The sequence below is a fragment of the Leopardus geoffroyi genome, chromosome A3, assembly GCF_018350155.1.
Source record: "Leopardus geoffroyi isolate Oge1 chromosome A3, O.geoffroyi_Oge1_pat1.0, whole genome shotgun sequence".
In the NCBI taxonomy this organism is placed as follows: Eukaryota; Metazoa; Chordata; class Mammalia; order Carnivora; family Felidae; genus Leopardus; species Leopardus geoffroyi.
The window spans coordinates 50,302,233-50,323,400 of NC_059336.1; the positions used below are offsets into that span (position 1 = coordinate 50,302,233).

Sequence of the window (21,168 nt, forward strand, 5' to 3'; positions counted from 1 at the left end):
GTTAGTATCCAAAATATATAAAGAACTTATCAAACTCAACAGCCAAAAAACAATCCAATTTAAAAATGGGAAGAACACATGAATAGACATTTTTCCAAAGAAGACATTCAGATGGTCAACAGACACAGGAAAAGATGATTAACATCACTCATTACCAGAGAAATACAAATCAAAGCTACAATGATATATCACCTCACACCTGTCAGAATGGCTAAAATCAACAATACAAGAAACAACAGGCACTGGCGAGGATGTGGAGAAAGGGGAACACTCTTATACTGTTGGTGGGAACGCAAACTGGTGCAGCCACTCTGGAAAACAGCATGGAGGTTCCTCAAAAAGTTAGAAATAGAACTCCCCTGTAATCCAGCAGCCACGCTACTAGGTATTTATCCACAGAATACTAATTCAACAGTATATATACTAAAAATACTATTTCAATGGCATATATACACTCCAATGTTTATGGGAGCATTATCTACAATAGCCACATTATGGAAATAGCTCAAGTGTCCACTGACTGATGAGTGGATAAAAAAGATGTGGAGTGTATGTTTGTAAGTATACACACACACACACGCACACACGCGCCCGCGCACACACACACACACACTGGAATATTATTCAGCCATAAAAAAGAATAAAATCTTTCCATTTGCAATGACACAATGAAGCTAGACAGTATAATGCTAAGTGAAATAAATCACAGAAAGACAAATACCATATGGTTTCACTCATATGTGGAATTTAAGAAACAAACCAAAGGAGGGGCACCTGGGTGGCTCAGTTGGTTAATTGTCCGACTTTGGCTCAGGTCATGATTTCACAGTTTGTGGGTTCAAGCCCCGTGTTGGGCTCCAGCCCATAGCCTGGAGCCTGCTTTGGATTCTGTATCTCCCTCTCTCTCTGACCCTTCCCTGCTCGCACTCTGTCTCTCTCAAAAATAAGTAAAATGTTAAAAAAAAATTTAAGTAACAAAACAAAGGAGCATAGAGAAAAAAAGAGAGAAGCAAACTAAGAAACAGACTCTTAACTATAGAGAACTGATGGTTACCAGAATGGAGGTGGGTGGGGGGATGGGTGAAATAAGTGATGGGGACTAATGAGTGCCCTTATCATGATGAGCACTAGGTGTTGTATGTAAGTGATGAATCACTATATTGTACACCTGAAACTAATATTACACTGTATGTTAACTAAGTGAAATTTAAATAAATGTTACCGTTGGGGGAAACTGGTCAAAGTGTTTAAAGGATTTCTCTATATTTCTTATAACTACATGAGTCTATAATCATTAATAACAATACCAATTTAAAAAAGAATAAAGAAAAACAAGAATGACACATCCCAGCTTGTGTGCTTCCTCCTTAATAATCCACCCAAAAACCACTAAAGGAGACCAAATATGAAAGCATCCGTGTAAGGGGGCAGAGAGAGGACTAGTGTGGGGTCAGTGCTGAAACAAAACGGGAAGGGCATTTATGCATGGGATAAAGGAGACTAATCAACAGTAAGTACATCTTCTGAGGATAGAAACCAGGATTCTCACTGTTGGAGATATGAGTTACAAATATAGAAAGGGAGAAACTAGGATCATCCCTAAGATATTAGGTGGGAACTGCATATATGGGTTTGAATTCATGATTTTCAATAGAGAGACAGATATAAATAAATATTCATGAAACTACATGCACATTCATTGATGAAACTCTAAGTACATACACACTCCATAACTATCCACTAACTATGCCTAGAAGTAGTGACACCCCAGGAGCAGTGGGCACTCCTGGTGCCCAGGTCTTGGTCTCCAAACACTATTAGACGAACTTGGAATATCTGGGGGTACCAGAAAGTAAAGAAGTGCTCAAAAAATGATCAGGGTTCATCTGGAGGACCAGAAACCACTGAGAAGGGGCTCTCATTGGCCAAATCTGAGACAATTTGAGCACGAAAATAAATACTGATAGTAATGTATTATAACCCATTGAGAAAAAGCCGGAACCTAGGATAGTAATAGGATAATGTAATGAATAAGTAAGTGAAAAGAAAGCTCTTCCTTACACATTTGAAATACCAATAAACATAAAAGGAATGGTGGAATTAGTTACCAACTGGCCACCATCACAGCAAGAAATAAAGGATGCTAAAATAAAGGGTAAGAATTCGATGGGGAATGGGGTATTTACATAATATTAAAGTATCTACCATACAATACTCACCATAACAAAGGGAAAAGTAACCTTACTGTGGAGAAGCCTGGCCAACACCACCTAACCAGGAATCAAAGCCAACATCACTAGTAATGGGACAAATTATGGGACAAAGAGACCTAATCTAAATCTAATCACAAGAAAACATTAGACAAACCAAACAGAGTTATTTCCTACAAAATAACTGTTTATAATCTTCAAAAGCACCCTGGTCCTAAAAACCAAGAACCAACTGAAGAAGCCACCTCTCACCTCTCACCTCTGAAGGTGAGAGGACAGCTGGCAAAGCTCAATGGGGTGGAGGCTCAGACAGCACTTTTGCATCCACGTTCATATCCTTTGAGTCAGGGAAGGGACTGATGGCTTGGCAAATCACTCTCAGGTCTTTCAGAAAAAAGTTCTGTCCTTCCTTTCTGTAAGTTTGAAATGATCTCAAAATAATGAAAAAAGGAGAGTGGTGTTAAGCGTCATGCAGGAGTCAATACCTGACCTGTTTGTTGAGTTCCTCCATTTCAGAGCAGGCCTTTTCCTTGTCTCTCTTTAAAATCTCGATTTCCTTCCTATTGGAGAAGCAAAATTAACAATGTCACTGACCAGCCAGTTTCTTTTTCCCATCATTGGGTTCATAGCCACAAAACAGACACTCACACCTGCTCTGTCACTGTTCTACACTACTGCCGCTGCCCATCCAGTCGGGACCCCAACCCTCGGAACCAGAGGAACACTGCCAATACCATAAGAACAAACACCCTCCATGACATTCTTCAGCCACACATAGTAATATCTCTTTAGAAAACATGTGACGAGTCACACTAAGCAGCATAAATAGGACCAAAACAAAACAGCCTTATATCTGCTGGGGTCTGTTGGGAAATGGGCCCTGGCAGCAGATTAGAGAAACAACAGTTTCTAGAGGGGAAAAAAACTTTTAGATTTCTGAAATGCTGTAACATAATACCAACCAGTTGTTGACCATCTGCTCTGGGGATGCCATATTTTAATCATGTTGAACTTCAGAGATGGAAAAAAAAAAAAAAGTCAAACAAACTGTCCTTGGATAAGACTACAGTAGTGAAAGCAGAAAGCCACAAATGGGTACTCTGTGCTTTGGGTACTCTGTGCTTTCTCCCCTCCACAAACACAGTCTCTCCTGCCTCAGTTCCTGCTCCCCTTCCCCAACTCTACCCCTTATTCTAACCCACTGAAATCCACAAACCATGGAGAAGCCCAACTAAAATCATTATCAAAACATGAAAAAACAGATTCCAAAGTGGCCCCAGAAGCATCTCTTATTGCTAAAGAAATACTCACTGTCCCCCACCCCCACCCTGAGGCGTGATACGGAGCAGCTCCATGGGATGGAAAGTGCTTATACAGACTTCAGAGAGAAGTGGCCCAAGCTGGAGCTGTCCACCGCGGTGCTGACTGTGCCGCAGTGTGCACATGTTCTACCTCATACTTAGGAGCCCAGGAATGAACGTGGCTGCCAACATCTGGAAAGGGATCTGAGCCCTCCCACGCCTATCAGGGCTGGTCAGAGGTCAGCATGGCTCGCCTTTGTGGTTTTCTGGAACTCAGGGTTGGTGTGTTAACACTTCCCACTTTCCACAGCAGTACCTTCTAAGCCCATTGCACAAAAAGCAAAGCATGTTGCAGACTGGAGTCCAGTTATAACGACTGAGCCAGGTCCCTTACCTCTGTGCCTCATTTGTCTTTTCTGCAGCTTCAAGCTCTTGCTGAATCCTTCCCAGGTCATTTTTCAACAATGTGTTTTCTTCAGAAAGCCTATCCAACTCGATTCTGCATGAAAAATTGAAAAAAAGAAGCTGGGGACTCCAGGAGCTGGCCACATGCAGTCCACATGAGTCTGGTCTTGCAGCTGAAGTCATGGTGATCTTGCATCATCCCTGGATGATGGCACAGGGCACACTGTTATTTTTTCTATGCACAGCTAACATGCTATGGTTTGCATCTCCTAAGCAATAAGCTACAGAAAATAAAGCTTTCTTACCTTCTAAAACAGTCACACAATCAACAACTCACTAATGTATTCAGCACCTTGGTTCTGTTTATGTTTATAGGTAATCTGTTACTGCATCTTACAACCACTAACTGCAATAGGAGTATGCTCACAGTTGGTATGAATGCACAACACTGGCTGTGTGTCCTCAGGTTACGGCAAAGGGTATTCATCTCCCACCAAGGAACTCTGACATAGAGCTCAGGAACATAAGGAATCAGAAGACCAAAACACATTTTCCTTTTTAGTGAGAGCTCCCCTCATTGTACACTCTGAGGTCAACACTAGGGAGGAGAAACTGGGAAGATGTCCACATTAGTGGGCATCATACCTGACACAAGGTAGAGGCCTCAATGGAAAGAAGCAAGCATGAACAGTTACCACATGAACCATGTCTGCCTGGAGCCACTTTTGCTCTCTTATAACTTAGAGGTCTCCACTAATGTAACACTAGTGACGAATGATAGATGAGCAATTTACCAGTAAAGATCATGAAAGAGACAGCTTAAATCCCATATTTGCTGGACAAGAAATTTATTCTTCAGGGGCGCCTGGGTGGCTCAGTCGGTTGAGCGTCTGGTTTTAACTCAGGTCATGATCTCGCAGTTTGTGGGTCCTAACCCCAAACTGGGCTCCGTGCTGGCAGCTCGGAGCCTGGAGTCTGCTTCGGATTGCGCGTCTCCCTCTCTCTCTATTCCTACCCCACTTGTTCTCTCTCTCTCTCTCTCTCTCTCTCTCTCAAAACATAAATAAACATTTAAAAAAAAAGAAAGAAATTTATTCTTAGTAGATACTGGTCTGGTTGACATTTATTTCCCCCATTGGTCCTTATCTGGCATTAGCTTCTAATTGTTTTGAGCGAAAAATACTCAAAGCCATGTGACCTTGTCATGTTCATTTTATGTAATATGCTTATAATACCAAGCATAAATGTCTTCTTAATAAGCATAAATATGACTTCATTTTATCTCATGAGAAACTAAAGGGAAAAATAAGGAAAGGTTAATCATTGGAATTTTTAAAGCAGTAAAAGGTTTTAAGCAGGGGAGTGAAACAAATGAGGTCTGTGTTTGGAAAGTACCATTCTGACTCCAGAATGGGAAAAAAATTGATTCAGTGCAGATGGCGGGGGGTGGGGGGGTGGGGGGGTGGGGGCGGGAGGGGGGCAGTTCCCACTTAAAGCTTCCTGGACCTCAGATAAGCTGATGGTGTCCTATCCTATCCACCTCACCACACCAAGCAATTAGAGAAGTGTGAGGCTGATCATATAATGGGTGATTGTCTTCACAGATGGTAATGGAAACCTCCAAGGGCCCTCTAACAAAATAAAAACCTGGAAGCTGAAACCCCAGCTTTGAGTATTAAGCAACACAAAGATAGAGTTACCCTGAGGCCAATGCCTATGTCAGCACTGCCATCAGCAGCATGGACTCCTGCATTAAGCCAGTGCCCTAAAAGGAGGTTAAAGTGGCCCTGGATTGGGAGGCTCTCAATTCTCAGCAAATGCAATACCTACCCTTTCTGCAGAAAGCACCCTACTATGGCTCCTGAGATTCCCAGTGATTAACATCATGTAAACATTAGCTTACAAAGATCACCACAACATACATGGAAAAAAGCTGCCTCTGAGAGGCAGCAGAAGCAAAACAACAGAATTAGATCCCATAGGAACCTCAGATATTGGAATTACCAGACACAAACTAGAGATAAATATTATAAAATGTTTATGCAAATAAAAGATGGAAATAAAAAAATAAATAAGCAACAAAAAACTATCAAAAATGATCAGACCAAACAGGACAAAATAGGATTTTTGGAAATGAAAAAAAAAAGGCAATGTCAAACTAAAACCTCATTGAATGGGTTAAACGGCAGATTTAGATAGAGCTGAAGGAAGAATTACTGATCTGGAACACAGAAATGGGGAAAAAAAGCACCCAGAATGAGACAAGTAAGCAAAGAAGATATGGAAAGGAAGAAATGGAGGGAAAGTGAAAAGCTCTAACATCATACATCTAATTGTAGAGCAAGAGGAAAATCCATGTTTTAAAAATAATGGCTGGAAGGGGCGCCTAGATGCCTCAGTTGGTTGTGTCTGACTCTTGATCTCAGCTGAGGTCTTGATCTCAGGATAAGTTCAAACCCCACAATGAGCTCCATGCTGGATGTGAAGTCTACTTAAAGAATAATAAACTGAGGGTTGACGGGGGGTGGGTGGGGGTGGGTGAGGAGTATTGAGGAGGGCACCTGTTGGGATGAGCACTTGGTGTGGTATGGAAACCAATTTGACAATACATTTCATATTAAAAAAAAGAATAAATAAATAATGGCTGGAAGTTTTTCATAAGACACAAATTCAATGGGCACAATGCTTTTCTAAATACAGTAGGTAGAAAGAAAACCACACCTATGCCCTATCACCTGACAATTCCATTCTTAGGTACACTCCAACATAAATGTTCCAAAAGACATGGACAAGAACTTTCTTAGCAGTACTATTTGTGATGACCAAAACCTAAACTAAACACTACTCAAATTGCCTATCAACAAGTGAATGAGTAAATTGTAGTATATTCACATAACACTCCACAGCAATGACCCATATGAATGAGCTACAGCTATAAATCTTGAATCCTCCAGATGGGCCCAATGTAATCACAGGGTCCTTAAACGTGGAGGGAAGGGGCAGGATAGTGGGTATCAGAATGATGTGATGTAAGGCAGACCTGACCAGTCATCACTGTCTTTAGAGATGGAAGGGGGCCAAAAACAAGGAATGCAAACAGCCTACAGAAGCTAGAAAAGGCAAGAAGAGCAATTATCTTCTATAACTACAGGAAGGCAACCCTGCCAACATCTTAATTTTGGTCCAGTCATACCCATTTCCTTCTAAGCTCCAAAACTATAAAATAATAAATTGTGTTGTTTTAAGCCACTAACTTTGTGGTAATTTGTTACAGCAGCCATAGAAAATTAATACACATATACAGCAATAACTAAACAGAGTAGACTACTTAATGTCAACAGTGGAATCTTGAAGATACTGAATATGTTCAAAGGGCAGAGAACAGCCCTTAAATCTAGATTTGTGTTCCTAGGAACACTATCTTTCAAAAAAGAGGGAAATTTTGAGACATTTTCAGATAAACAGAAACTGAGGGAATTTACTCCAACAGAGTTTCACTAAGGGAACTTCTAAAGACTACACATTAGAAAGAAAAAGATCCTATAAAGAAGGCATGAGATATAAGAAGGAATCTAACCAAGGGGAAAATCAGGCATTCAAATGGAGGAATTCTGCAAAACACCTGGTCTTGATTTTTCAAAAACATCAATGTCCAAATTCCTAGAAACACACAATATACCAAAACTGACTCATGAAGAAATAAAAAATCTAATTGGACCTACGACTAGTTAGGAGATTGAGTTAGTTAATCAAACGACTTGTAACAAAGAAATGCCCAGTAGCTACCAGGATTCCCTGGTGAGTTCTACCACACATTTAAAGCAGAAAATGCTAATACTTCTCAAACTCTTCCAAAATTTGAGGAGGAGGGGACACTTCCTAATTCATTCCACAGGGCCAGCATTACTATGATATCAAAGCCAGATAAAGACAGTACAGGAAAACTACAGACCAATATCCTTTACCAATATTGATGCTAAAATCCTCATAAAATACTAGCAATAATTATTGTTTAATAGGTACAGAGTTTCTGTTTGGAATGATGAAAAAGTTTTGGAAGTAGTCAGTGGTGATGGCTGCACATTGTGTATACATGATGCCACCAAATTATATACTTAAAAGCAATTAAAATGGTTGATTTTACATTAGGTATATTTTACCATGATAAAAAAAAAAAGTCAACATCCACTGACAAAAAAATTAATAAAAAAAGATGGATACACTCTTAGATTAAAGGATATGGGGCACCTGGGTGGCTCAGTCAGTTGAGCAACCAATTCTTGATTTCAGCTCAGGTCATGATCTCACAGTTCATGGGATCAAGCCCCATGCTCGAGCATGCATGCTCTCTCTCTCTCTCTAAGTAAACTTTTTAAAAAAGGATATTAAAGAGATATGATTAACTAAATGCATGGCCTGATCCTTGATTAGATATAGGGTGAGTGAACAATCTAGAAAGAACATACCAAAACAACTGGTGAAATCTGGATGTAGAGTGCAAATTAAAAATAGCAGCATATTCATGCTAAATTTCCCATATGTGATAATGATCCTGTGGATATGCAGGAGAATGTCCTTGTTCTTACAGAACAACATGTTGAAACATTTAGCAGTCAAGAGTCATAATGTCTGCAATTATCTCCAATGATTCAGAAAATATTTTAAAAGGGTATGTGTAGATTTGTGTGTGTGTAGAGCAAAATAGCAATAGGAGAGGTGACTGTGGATAAATTTAACCCTGTGGATATTCAGGTTACTCCTGCTATTCTCTAAAATACTGGCAGAAATTCTTTCACAATCTAAATCTGGTCGTGTATCTCTCTGCACTTTACTTTCTTTTATGATAAAGGCCCAAATCTTCACCATGGCCTTCAAGATCCTGTAAGTCTGAGTTCTGCCCAACCTGTGAGCCTACAACTGCTGTGGGTCTGGAAGGTGGTCGCACGTGTTTACTTACAAGTGGCCACAAGGCCAATACACTGGGAATTGTGGCCAAGGGTCTCCTGGCTGGTGTTGGGGCCAGACCTCCCCTCACAGAGCAGGAGCTGGGACTGGGGACCCAGCATTGGGGTTGGAGGGATGCCAATGAGCTCAGCAAGCACCTGCATGTTGCTGAGCCTGGTAGATTCCTTCAGGCTGGTTTTGTGTGAACCGGCCTCTCAAGGGCTTCAGAGACAGGTGTTCCTCTCTCCTTCCAGGATTCTTCCCCTAAAAATGCAGCCCCTTGGTTTCCCCTTCCTCTGTGGGATCCTTCCTCAATTCTCCACCCACCACACTCTGCGAAAGACACCACAGGCTCCTCATGTGTAACTGAATCCTGCCCTCCCCACTTCTTGGTCAGTGGCATTTCTGGGGAGTCCTCTGATTGCTCTGTGACCCATTTCCAACACCTTGTGTATATCCCATCCTCCTATAACTGATCAACTTGGCCTCCACACCCCTGCCAGTCAACTTCCTACACCTCTGATGCCATCACTCTGGTCCCCAGCCACTGTCACCTCTTGCCTGGACAGCTGTAATATCCACCTCCCCCTGCCCTCTGCCGGCCTCCGCATTGCCTTTATACCCACCCCACAGTCCCTGCAATATGCTCTTCTCAGTCTTCCTGGCTACCTGAGAGCACCTTTCCACAGCTGCCTGGCTCAGAGCCCCAGCAGCCTACCCCCTGAAAACCCTTCCCCTGCCCACGAGAGCTGGCTCCCATCTACATTCCCCCCTCTGCACAGTTATCTTCTCGTTCCCCAAAGCCTTCTAACCTGGGCCAAGCCTGCTTCTGCCCCAGCGCCTCCCCTGCCTTCCCAGACCTGACCCCCCACCTGCCAGAAAACTATCAGCTTGAATTTTGGTTGGTCATTTCTATACATTCACCTAGGCTTTCAGCATATGTGCACATGTCCCTGGAAAATGTACATGGTTTCAGCAGCATGGCCTCTAAGTTTCCTCATCCTTGAAACATGGTAACACATTTCTTCCTGACACTTGGACACGCAGGAAGCATGGTGCCTCCCTCATGGGCTGAAAGCTGTAAATATCTGTTCTGCTCTTTGCTGCAATCCCTAGCTGCGCTGCCACACAGAAGATGCCCCATAAACACTGTCAAAAGACCCTGCTGAGACTACAGCTGTGACTACAGTTATAGGGTCAACAGGTGGGGAGTGCAGACCAGGAAGAGCAGAGAGAGGACAAGGGCAGGCTTCTGACTCAGGCCAGTGAGCAGCAGACCACTTGGCACTGGGCTGGGGAATCTGGACAGCACAGGTGTGGGCACACGCATCTGTCCATGGGGAGGTGTCCGAGAGGAACGGCACAGTGAGATTCAAGGCTCTTGGCTGCTTCTGTGCCCAAGGCCCTGGGTGTGCTTGGAGCCTACCATGGACTCATGCACAGAACAGGTCCCCACAGTGTGTCCATAGGGCCGGAGACCAGCCCCTGTGGGGGGCTTGCTATGGAGAAGTTGGGATAGTAAGTGCATGTTCTGCACTCATTTTGTGCCCTGTGGCCCACTGGAGACATGGCACCATGGCAACTTGATGGATAAGGAAATTTAGAAGTCAGGCCACCACAAACAAGGTGCTACACGGCTCAGAGACCCACCTAAGAGGCTGCACATCAAGCAATGTCTATAAACTGATAAACAGCCCCTTCAGGACAGCTATCTCTGGGAGGAGAGAGGAGGCTTAGCAATGGTGCCTAGGGACTTATAGCTATGCTCATAATTTTTTGTCAGCTGGGTGGTGCACTGACATTTATTCTGTTTGGTTTAACATAAATCCCAACTCTCCTTTTTTTTTTTTTTTTTTCCAAGGAAGCTACCCCACCATAGTCACCCAGATCCAGAAGCTGGTGCCTGAGCTGGAATGCAGGTCTCACCACACACCTGTGACCACATTCCAAGACAGACCCAAGTCACCTCCTTGGACAAGTGACACAATACTTGACAGAGCCTCCATTTCCACAGGAAGTGGACCCCTCACAGGTGTGCTGTGTAGGGGTTAATGGGACTAAATGACACTTCACACAGAGCACTGACCATATCACGTGGCTATGCCTGGCATGCAAGTACCTATAACCTCTCCCAGGGCAGCCATCAGTCTCCTAAGGAGCCAGAAAAGCATCTAAGACCATGTGCTGCCGCATCTGGAAAAGCTTAGTTTCTAGAATTCTAGGCTTCTAAGAAAGAACATGTGTCAGCCTGAGTCCCCCAGGGGATCCTGGGAAGGAGGAGGGCCTGGATGCACACCTGGGTGCTCTCTGCACTTTGCCCACAGACCAACATCTCCAGGACACCATCCCACCTTGAGGCTTCCCCTGGAGAGGAATCAACTGCAGCAGCATCTTGAAACCCCCTAAGCACTCACGCCCCACCCCAGCCTCCCAGAAGGTGCCAGGGCTGCCTGGATGGCTGCTGGCCTCCTCTGTTGCTCTACTTAGAAAGCACAGGAACTTGCAGTTCAAGGACAGTGCCTGGCACATGTGCTGGTGGGGCAAAGTAGTAGGTCCTGCTCAAAGTCAGCAGGAAGAGGGCTCAGGTGACCCAGAATTGAAGTGGGGCTCTAAACACAGCCTGTCTTTGTTTTCGCGAGATCAGCAAGAACTTCCTAAGGAAGACCAGGGAACACCAGTCAGCTTAGCTGCCCAGAATGACCCAGCTCTGCCCCCGCCCACTCGTTGGTTATCTGGTGACCTGTGGGATGCCCAGGGTCAGGGATGGGCTTATGACCGCTGCACAGGCACAAGAGTTACATAACCCCCATCAGCAGCTGTCATGAAACCCATGTGGGTGGGGGGGGGGGGCAGTGGTAAAGGTTAGAAGGTGTAGCTAGGCATTCTAAGAATGTTTAGAAACCAAACCTGTTGTTCTCTCTTGCATCTGCTTCTTTCTCAAGAGCCCAAACGACATACTCCAGCTGTAGCAGTTTGGTTTTCATGCCATCCTTCTCTTGCTCCAGAGCCATGTTGGCCTCTTCCTCCCGCAGGACCTCAAGCTGTTCCTGCCTGGCTCCCTGGGGGTCAGCAAGGTGCAGGTGGGAGAACAAGGTGCCCTCCTTGGCTTTGTCACTGCTGTGCTGCAGCCCTTGCTCCAGGGTGCTGTTCCCATACCAGGCCTGTTCCTCCAAGGCCTGCCCTTGGCTCCCCATGGGGGCCAGTCCCCCACTCAGGTTCCCAGCTTGCTCAAGAATGGCTGGCTGCCTCTCAGTCTCTCCTCTCCCTAATGTTGGGGGCTGAGCTGGTGAGGCATCTCCCTCTGTTTTCCAGAGCAGCTCCTGGGCTTCAGGCTGATTCAGACCAGATGGGCCAATGGCAGGAGGTACCAGCTCCTCTAGGACTGCTTTCTTGTCCACCCCACGTTGATGCACCGGTAACCACCTCCCTGGGGGGGCAGAAGCTACCTCCTCAGGGTCAAGTACACCCTGACCATCCTCTCTGAGGCCAAGGTTCTCCAAGGACCCTCTGCAGGCCAAGGCAGGGTCTAGGGCTGGGCTCTGCCTGGGGTCCATATGGCACAAGTACCAGCCTGGTACATCCCTGTGCCTGGCTTGCCCATGGCCATGCCCAGCACCAGGTTCCTGCCGCACCAGTGACTGCTCCCTCCTGCCTGCACAGAGGGGCATGGGGCCACCCATACCTTCTTGGTCACCACCTGCCACTGCTGGCCCATCCTTCAAGCAGGCCTGCAGCATGTCTTCTTCCTGCATAAGTCTTCCCATTTGCTTCCTACAGGCAAGCTCCAGTCTTTCCTTCTCCAGGGCAGAGGACCTGCACGGTTGCATCTGCTCCTCACCTGTTAGCTCCTGCAGCTTTAGCTGCTGCCTTCCACAGAGTGGGAGGATCTCCTTCCCTTTGCCCTCCCTCCGCTCCTTCTCCAGATCATGCTGCTCTATCACCTCATGGACTTGCAGCAGGTGTTTCTGCTCTTCCTTCTCCTGCTGAGGCTGCAGCGCTAAGTCCTTACAGTGGGCAGTCTGCTGGGCTTCCGTCCTTGAGAGCTTGTGGTTCAACTCAACTTCTGCCTCTTTCCTACAGAAACAGAGCACGTCACAGGCACTGTGGGTGTAGCTCCAGGCCCAGCCCTTCCCCCCAGGGTTGGAAAGGGCTCCTCAAAGGCTCTTCTTGTCCTGACTGCAAACCTCCTCTTTGCCTGACCTGTTCTGTCCCTTCATCTCCCATGCACCCCAGGGCTCCATCCATGCCCTGGGACCCTCCTTAGAGGGTCTATTGGAGGATCTCTTCAGTGGGGTTGGGTTCTACATATAGAAGCTGACATGAAGCCACTCACACAGATGACTTTTAGTGTAAGTTGATCATAATTAAATAGGATAAAATTCAGTACCTGAGTCATGCAGGCCACACGTCCAGGACTCAGTAACCACATGTGGCTCATAGCTGCCATCATGAACAGAGCAGACACAGGATGTGTCCCCTATCACAGGAAGTTCTAAGGATAGAACTTTAGTGGTCTAAAGCTTTAGTGAGCCGTGTGAATCTTGCCCACAGTCAAAACTACCCTTGAAGATTTGGTAAGTTGCTGGAACCAAGACAGCCCCAGGAGAATGGGGTCCCAGCTGAGGTGGGGGCACTAAGGGCGTGTTCTCTGCTCCTGGCCGGTGCTGGCCTGAGGACAGGACATATGGTTGTATGTGGCTCCAGCTCCAGCCTGAGGAGGGGCCATGAGCAAGAAGGTCCTCCAGATGGACAGCGCAGGATGGTGGGAGGGGCTACCCTGCACCGACCCCCCCTGTTGCTGGTGGGGTCTAGAAGGACTTGGGTCAAGACCCTTATCACACAGCTCTGGGGTTTAAGAGAAAATAACTTAAAGCTCAGAAGAAGTACATGGCTTAAAAATGACCTTTATGGTCCTCTAGGAGAGGGACAGTTCCTGTCAGGCCTTAAGGGCCTGGGGCCCCTCCACTGTGTCATCTGGAGTGCAAGGAGGAGGGAACACCCACAGACTTGGAGGGCAGTCTGGTCTTTCACAGCACATCTCCTGTATTTGAGCTACCCCCAATCATCAAGCCAAAGAAGGGGAAAGTGTACCCCACCCAGATTGGAGGGCGCGTTTCCATATACAGGTGGCAAACATCCTGCAATCAGGGGGTGACTGATGCCATGTGTACTCAGCTCCACCACTGGAACTCCACTGAGCCCTACACAGCCTCTCCATGAGGAGCGGAAGTACGGTGGGCCACTCCACTGTGAGTAGTCAGATCAGCCCTGGGTCAACGTATGGGCATGGTCATCCCCGCCTGAGCTGGGCGGGTCCAAGACTCCCCACAAGTCACAGAGGGGCTGACTAACCAGCACCATGGCTGAAATAACTAGTCATTCACCCTATTAGGTCAGACCCATATGGACATATGGGTATTTTTCACATAACTATGATACCGTTGGATACAAAATGCCATATTCGTTTTCCAAATAAAACTTTCCTCCTCTTTGCTCATATATTTTTACCTTTTCAAGAACCTCACTAACCCAAATTACTCATCTTTCCCATGGTTTTAGGGCTTTTATACCTTTTATCCATCTCCTCATGTGTTATATAATACAACATCCTGGAAAATTAGAATGAGATATTAAATGAAGAACATTTAAGAACCTTTGCTATCAGCGAGTCTAAGGCAGAATTCTACAAGGAATTTTAACTCCTCTACTCTAGTTAACACATTTTTAATGCAAAGGAACAATCCTTATGATCCTATTCTTTCAACGCTCACCCACCTGTCCTGAGAAAAAGCACCATGTTAGCAGGCACTGTGATTCTGAGCAGTTTGCCTAATGCAATTTCAAATTTGGGTTCTTGGCAAGAAACCCTAGATGTGAGATCCTGAAAGGACACGGCACCCAACCTGACTCGCTGAAGCTCCTTCCGATGCCTCTGGCGCTGCTCCTGCTTCAGTGGGTCCTGTTCCTGGGCCAGCCGCTGGGCTGGGCTAGATAGCGCCTGTGCACAGCACTGTCCCAACACTGCCCTCTCTGTCAAGGGGCTGTGGGAAGCCTGCTGGAGCTGGTCCTGCAGGCCTTGGATGAGCTCCTGAGACTTCATGAGCAGCACCTCCAGGTCGGCCCTCCTGCACTCCAACACACGGACCTCAAGCCTGAAGGCCTGCTGCATTTCCTCCCTCTCCTTTGCAAAGTCCCTTCTCATCACCTCCATTTCCCTTTCATAGGAATTTACCTGAGAAGAGAAATGTGAGCAGCAAAGATAAAGAGGTCCTGAGAATGACTTACCTTACAACGTGAAACAATGGACTTCCAGGCACAACATCCAAAGAACTGGTGGCCGAGACCCGACAAAGTGCACAGGCTTGTGAGGGTAACAGCTATGCTAACGACAGTCAAGCCTCCCCCAGGGTGCAGTGTGGCTGTGGGCTTCTGTTGTCTTGCATAACCTTCACAAGGGCCCCAGGGGGCAGGTCCAGCAGGTGGGGAACAGAGGCTGGGACCATACCAGACCAGGTGCTTGGTCAGGCCTCCAAGGAGGGCAGAGAGTGAAACAACTAAGAGAACTGGGGAACCTTCATGAGACCAGCAGGTGACTCTGAACATCCTTGAGGCAGGAGTTTCCAGCAAATGCATCCAGGGAGCCCAGGGCACAAGCGCAAGACATGTAATCCCACCTTGTTGCTACTCTTAACTCTGACAACAAATCATGAAAACAAGTCATGGATCCTGTCCCTTAACAAAACCCACTACAATCTGCTAACGGAGCAGGAGAGAAGTTTATCTAAGAAGACAGACTCAGCCAGCGTCCTGGCCACAAGGTCACAGAGTACCCCACAAGGGGCAATCCCAGGGTTGTTTCTGCTTAGAATACAGCCAGGAGGTGTTCTTCCCCTTCAGCAGAGTGAGCAGGGAGGTCTGGCCTTGTGCAACCCTTGTGAATTCGGGTACACATAACCTCATTCCCTCCCTTAATTGGTCTTTCCTTATCTCTTGCCTACTTCCAAAGAGGGTGTGAGGCAGAATGTACATTTTATTTTAAAATGTTTCCCCATAATCTTTTGTCCCCTGTAGCAGGCTTACTATGGGGCCCAGAGTCTAGGGCACACGTGTGCATGCGGAAACGTGCACTGCCAAGCGAAGCTTTCTAGCATGCAGCAGGAAGCATCTCTGTGTCCCTGTGGCCATCCTCACTCCCCCTGACCTTGGTCTCCAGCTGGATCTTGAGGTCTTGGTAGTGTTCCTTCACCTGCTCCATCATTATCTCGGTTTCTAAACTCACTGGAATGCAATCACCCACAAATGAAGTGATGCCTGCAAACGAGAAGACATTTCCATTTATGACCTGCCAAGGATGCCATGGGTCTATTCCTAGCCTTCCAATCTGACATCTGGACAGCACTGAGTATTCAGCCCAGCCTTCCTCCACCATGCCCCCCACCAAGCACAACCTTCCATGGGCACCTTCCGCAAAAGGAACGCAGTGCTGGTGGAGACAGCTGACCCTCGAAGGTTTCCACAAGCAATGTTATCTTGAGCTCTCAAAGTAGGAGCTCTTCAGAAATCAGGTCTCTTTGACCTAACACTCGTTCCTCAAAGATATAACAAGGAGGCTCCCTGCACGAACCATCAGGCCCTTGGATTCCCTAAAAGATGGCATACATGGTACTTTTACTACCCCCTGAATTCTGTTCCCGGATGATGCCAGGTACCCTGAGGAACTGGGAAGACAGACAAGGCACAGACTAACTTCTGGAGCAGTCAACGCTTTATGATGAGGCATTATGAGCCTATTTCTTCAATCTTTTTATCTTAGCTCCTCCGTTTTCTTGGAGACTCTATGTTACTTTCTTTTATATGATAATAATATGGAGTTTCAACAAATACATTAGGCATGGTAAATACTCATGGAGCAAAGCTTCTGACAGATCACAGGAAAGAGGACATAAGCGACTGCTTGTTCCAGATGACTTTTCTCACAGACCAACAATGTCAGATGTCCTTGCAGCTCATTTTGTGAGGCACCCATAGAACCACAAGCACCACCAGCACCCCCTGGGGCACCAGGCATTCCCAATGCTGTGTGTGTTGAGAGGCACACCACAGAGTTGACTGAGAATGTGGATTTTGGCTACTGCTCAGGTTTCATCTGTGTTGGTCTGGGGCTGGGAAAGTGAAGGGAAATGACACACCCCTTAACTATTTTCCATGAAAACAAGTGACAGACTGAGAGCCATGTGGTTGAGAGAAGTCAGGACAAGCACCTTAGGAAAGAAAGCAGCCTCTCCCTTGACAGCCAGAGCTGCCACATGGTTTTGGCTGAGCAGGCCTGGGTGAAGGAACACCAGGCTGGAGTGGCTCCAGCTGGAAGCACTAATGGGACAGCCACCGTGATCCACACAGCCCTTCCCCCAAGACTCCCCTGTGGCAGCAGACAGAACCCCCCCCTCCTTTGAAGGGACTGATGGAAACTGTGATCAGATGCGGGGGGTGGGGGGGGGGCAAAGGGAAAGAGAAAGGGCTTTGGGGGGCAGATCAGTGATGACATAAAGCCAGAGGCTGCCTTTCAGTGACAAAACCCAAGGTCTTCTGGACAAGGGCCACCCAAGGTACAGGACACTAGCTTTGCTGCTCCCTGGGTTACAAGTTGGTGGCTCTTGACAAAGGTTCCATGCTCTGTGTATCCCGGGCTCCTTTCCAGGGACAAGTTCCTCCTTGTGATCAGGCTGCCCACCTAGCCACATGTAACACTTACCTGAGGATGTGATAATGTCCAGTGTGCTGGCCATACCCCAACACCTCCCAGCTGAGGGCTGTAGACTACAAGTCATGGACTTGGAGCCATTAGACTCCACTAAAGAAGGCCTAAAGGGGCGAGGAAGCTGGACCCACATGCACAGAAAGCCCCACTCAGTTCCCCTTGGAGGGTCCCATGTTGGCTCTCTTAGGTACAAACTTTTTTTCTGTTTTATGAAGTAAACAGCTTTAGGACAATATGGTAGCTCTGAGTGCTCTCAGGATTGCAGATGAGAACAAGATGCTCTCTGAGGGGCTGACTCTGCCTTGATACGCGGTCAGTGGAGGCAGCCAAGTGGCCAGAGGTAGGGAAGTCCTGGCGGTCCCCTTGTGTACTCCTACCAGCAGCAGCATGCATGGAGCCATGGGCACCATGTGAACTTGCATGCTGCCTACTGCACACAACTGTAAGGAAAGGCGGCAACCAGCCAAACCCACCCTGTCCTCCAGAGGAACCACGGAAACCTCAGGGACAGCTGGGGCATCTGAACCCCCACCCCACCCATTCTGGTCTCTAGTAGGAGGCAACAAGTTAAACACAGGGCACTGAGGTCTCCTGGTGTTTGGAGCTTGTCCCAAACCTCACAGGCTGAAGAGTTGGGGAGCAGGAAGACTTGATCTTTTTCAAGTGACACCTTCAGCATCAGCTCTGTGCATGGGTACCAAGGTACCAAGGCCCCACCCCACCTTGACCCTTTCCACACATTCCAGGCAGTAAACATCAGCCCTATTCTGCCATGGTCCATGTGAGGCCTCTGAATATCGGAAGTCCCTGATGCATTTCACACAATCTAGCACTTTCCCTGAGAGCTGTTACAGACCTAAGACCAGACCTCATGCTCTGTATGACCCCCAGCCTCTCCTCTCCTCCCTTCCCTTCCCTAAATGACTGTGTCCAACCATGCTGAACGATCACCCTGGGACATCTCTATGGATCCTCCCCACGACCCAAGGGGCTTACTAGGTCATGCCTGTCCTGAGGTAACTACAAGGTCATCATAACTTCACCATCTCTACCTAAATGGTAAAACCTTCACCCTCTTCTTCCCTTGAGGCTCTGGATACTGTCCCTGGCCTTGGGTTATAGGCCATTCTCCCAAATGTGCTGGTCCAAAGGGGCTCATGACCCTCTGGAAGCCTGACATGCTGTGGAGCTGGCCCCCCCTCCTATAGAGTGCCCCTGGATCAGGGGGCAGCTCATGCAGTGGGGGCAGACAGATATCCATTGCCACCAGCCTCTGCTCTCCCACAGCAGGAGCACACAATCCCTTACCTCCCAGGACTGGGCTCCTACCTGTTGGGCCATGTCCAGAGAGCAGCCGTTCCTCTGGCTGTGCATGGGGACGGCCACGCCAACTCGGAGGCAGCTGTGCCCGCAGGCCTTCCAGTGCAGTTTGCAGCTCGTCGTTGTGGTCCTGCAGGTCCTACAGAGCAGAGCCAGACACCCCCTGCAGCCAATATGGCCACCTGAGGAGTGGTGAGGAGCACGGCAGTATGGAGCTGGCCCGCCCAGGGAGCAGCCAGGTGTCAGGCCCTGACTTCCAGCACACAACACTTAAACTGTATTCTAGCTTCCTAATGACAGGTAAGCCTAACAAAAGCTCTTCCTGACTTTCTTATGCTCTGCACCACTTTCAGAGCCACTTCCTGACTTTCTTATGCTCTGCACCACTTTCAACCACTGGATACACGGGAGGGGCTAAGAAAAAAAAAAAAAGACTGAAGTGGAAATTGAGGAGGAATGTAGAAAATACAGAGAACCATTAATATTTGAAACTCTAGTGGTTTAAGACCATAATGATGTTGTGACATGGGTGTGAGACAGCACTGTCTGGGATGTGTCCTGGGATTCTTTCCTTTCCTGTTGTTGAATTTCCAAGGGTTCTTTCTACAGCTACTGAGAAAAGAGGATACCAGGTGTTTCAGACCAAGGGCCACAAAGAAAAATGACTGTGTCAAACAGAAAGGATGGTGGGTGAGCATGCACATAGGTGGATGTGAGGGGATTTGAGGAGGAGGGGTCATGAAAGCTTCAGAGGAAGGGTCTCATTTATAACCAGCATAATTTTGTCCACACTTGAATGAAACACATCTCAACAAGCACACCCTGTCATCTGACTTTTAAAGGGCTAGAAAGGGTAGAGTTTATAGCTGCCTTCCTAGATGGTCCCACAGCTGCATGTGTTACCACATCCACTCGTGACTCTGGATCTAAGTCCTTCTTCCCTGGAACCCCGGTGGGCCTGTGACTGACTAACCTGGAGGATAGCACAAGTGATGCTATGTCTTCCAAGGATGCAGCTTTCAGCCATCTTCTTCTTTTGGGACACTCCCAAAAGTGCATCCAAGGCCACATGGAGAGGATTCAGGGTCCAGCCCATGGCATACCTCTCACAAGGCTCCACACATCCCTCTCTGTCTTGTCTTTTTTTAAAAATTTTAATTTAATTTAATTTTGTTTTATTTTATTTTTATTTTATTTTTTTAATATGAAATTTATTGTCAAATTGGTTTCCATACAACGCCCAGTGCTCATCCCAACAGGTGCCCTCCTCAATACCCATCACCCACCCTCCCCCACCTCCCACCCCCCATCAACCCTCAGTTTGTTCTCAGTTTTTAACAGTCTCTTATGCTTTGGCTCCCTCCCTCTCTAACCTCTCTTTTTTTTTTCCCCTTCCCCTCCCCCATAGTCTTCTGTTAAGTTTCTCAGAATCCACATAGGAGTGAAAACATGGTATCTGTCTTTCCCTGTATGACTTATTTCATTTAGCATAACACCCTCCAGTTCCATCCATGTTGCTACAAAAGGCCATATTTCATTCTTTCTCATTGCCATGTAGTATTCCATTGTGTATATAAACCACAACTTCTTTATCCATTCATCAGTTGATGGACATTTAGGATCTTTCCATAATTTGGCTATTGTTGAGAGTGCTGCTATAAACACTGGGGTACAAGTGCCCCTATGCGTCAGCACTCCTGTATCTCTTGGGTAATTCCTAGCAGTGCTATTGCTGGGTCATAGGGTAGATCTAGTTTTAATTTTTTGAGGAACCTCCATACTGTTTTCCAGAGCGGCTGCACCAGTTTGCATTCCCACCAACAGTGCAAGAGGGTTCCTGCTTCTCCACATCCTCACGAGCATCTGTAGTCTCCTGATTTGTTCATTTTAGCCACTCTGACTGGCATGAGGTGATATCTGAGTGTGGTTTTGATTTGTATTTCCCTGATGAGGAGCGACGTTGAGCATCTTTTCCTGTGCCTGTTGGCCATCTGGATGTCTTCTTTAGAGAAGTGTCTATTCATGTTTTCTGCCCATTTTTTCACTGGATTATTTCTTTTTCAGGTGTGGAGTTTGGTGAACTCTTTATAGATTTTGGATACTAGCCCTTTGTCCTATATGTCATTCGCAAATATCTTTTCCCATTCTGTTGGTTGCCTTTTAGTTTTGTTCCTCTCTGGTTTTTGAATGCTATTTGAGTTTCCTCTCCAAGCAGCTCTCACTGAATAAA

General features: G+C 46.7%; 1 protein-coding gene across 11 annotated transcripts in view; it reads right to left on the reverse strand.

Annotated features, from left to right (window-relative positions):
• Window positions 1-21,168, reverse strand: part of NINL (ninein like) — a 195,443-nt gene that overhangs the window by 36,721 nt on the left and 137,554 nt on the right. For 7 of the 11 annotated variants that reach the window (XM_045443705.1, XM_045443706.1, XM_045443703.1 and 4 more), the window contains 7 exons: window positions 18,948-19,077; window positions 16,062-16,171; window positions 14,764-15,092; window positions 14,431-14,469; window positions 11,768-12,934; window positions 3,906-4,010; window positions 2,701-2,770 (listed from right to left, as the gene is read on the reverse strand). In XM_045443705.1, coding sequence (XP_045299661.1) covers window positions 2,701-2,770; window positions 3,906-4,010; window positions 11,768-12,934; window positions 14,431-14,469; window positions 14,764-15,092; window positions 16,062-16,171; window positions 18,948-19,077 — 1,950 coding nt within the window. Of the gene's footprint in view, window positions 1-2,695; window positions 2,771-3,905; window positions 4,011-11,767; window positions 12,935-14,430; window positions 14,470-14,763; window positions 15,093-16,061; window positions 16,172-18,947; window positions 19,078-21,168 lie in introns of all 11 variants that reach the window. The other 4 variants (XM_045443707.1, XM_045443709.1, XM_045443708.1 and 1 more) reach the window with 2 other exon arrangements.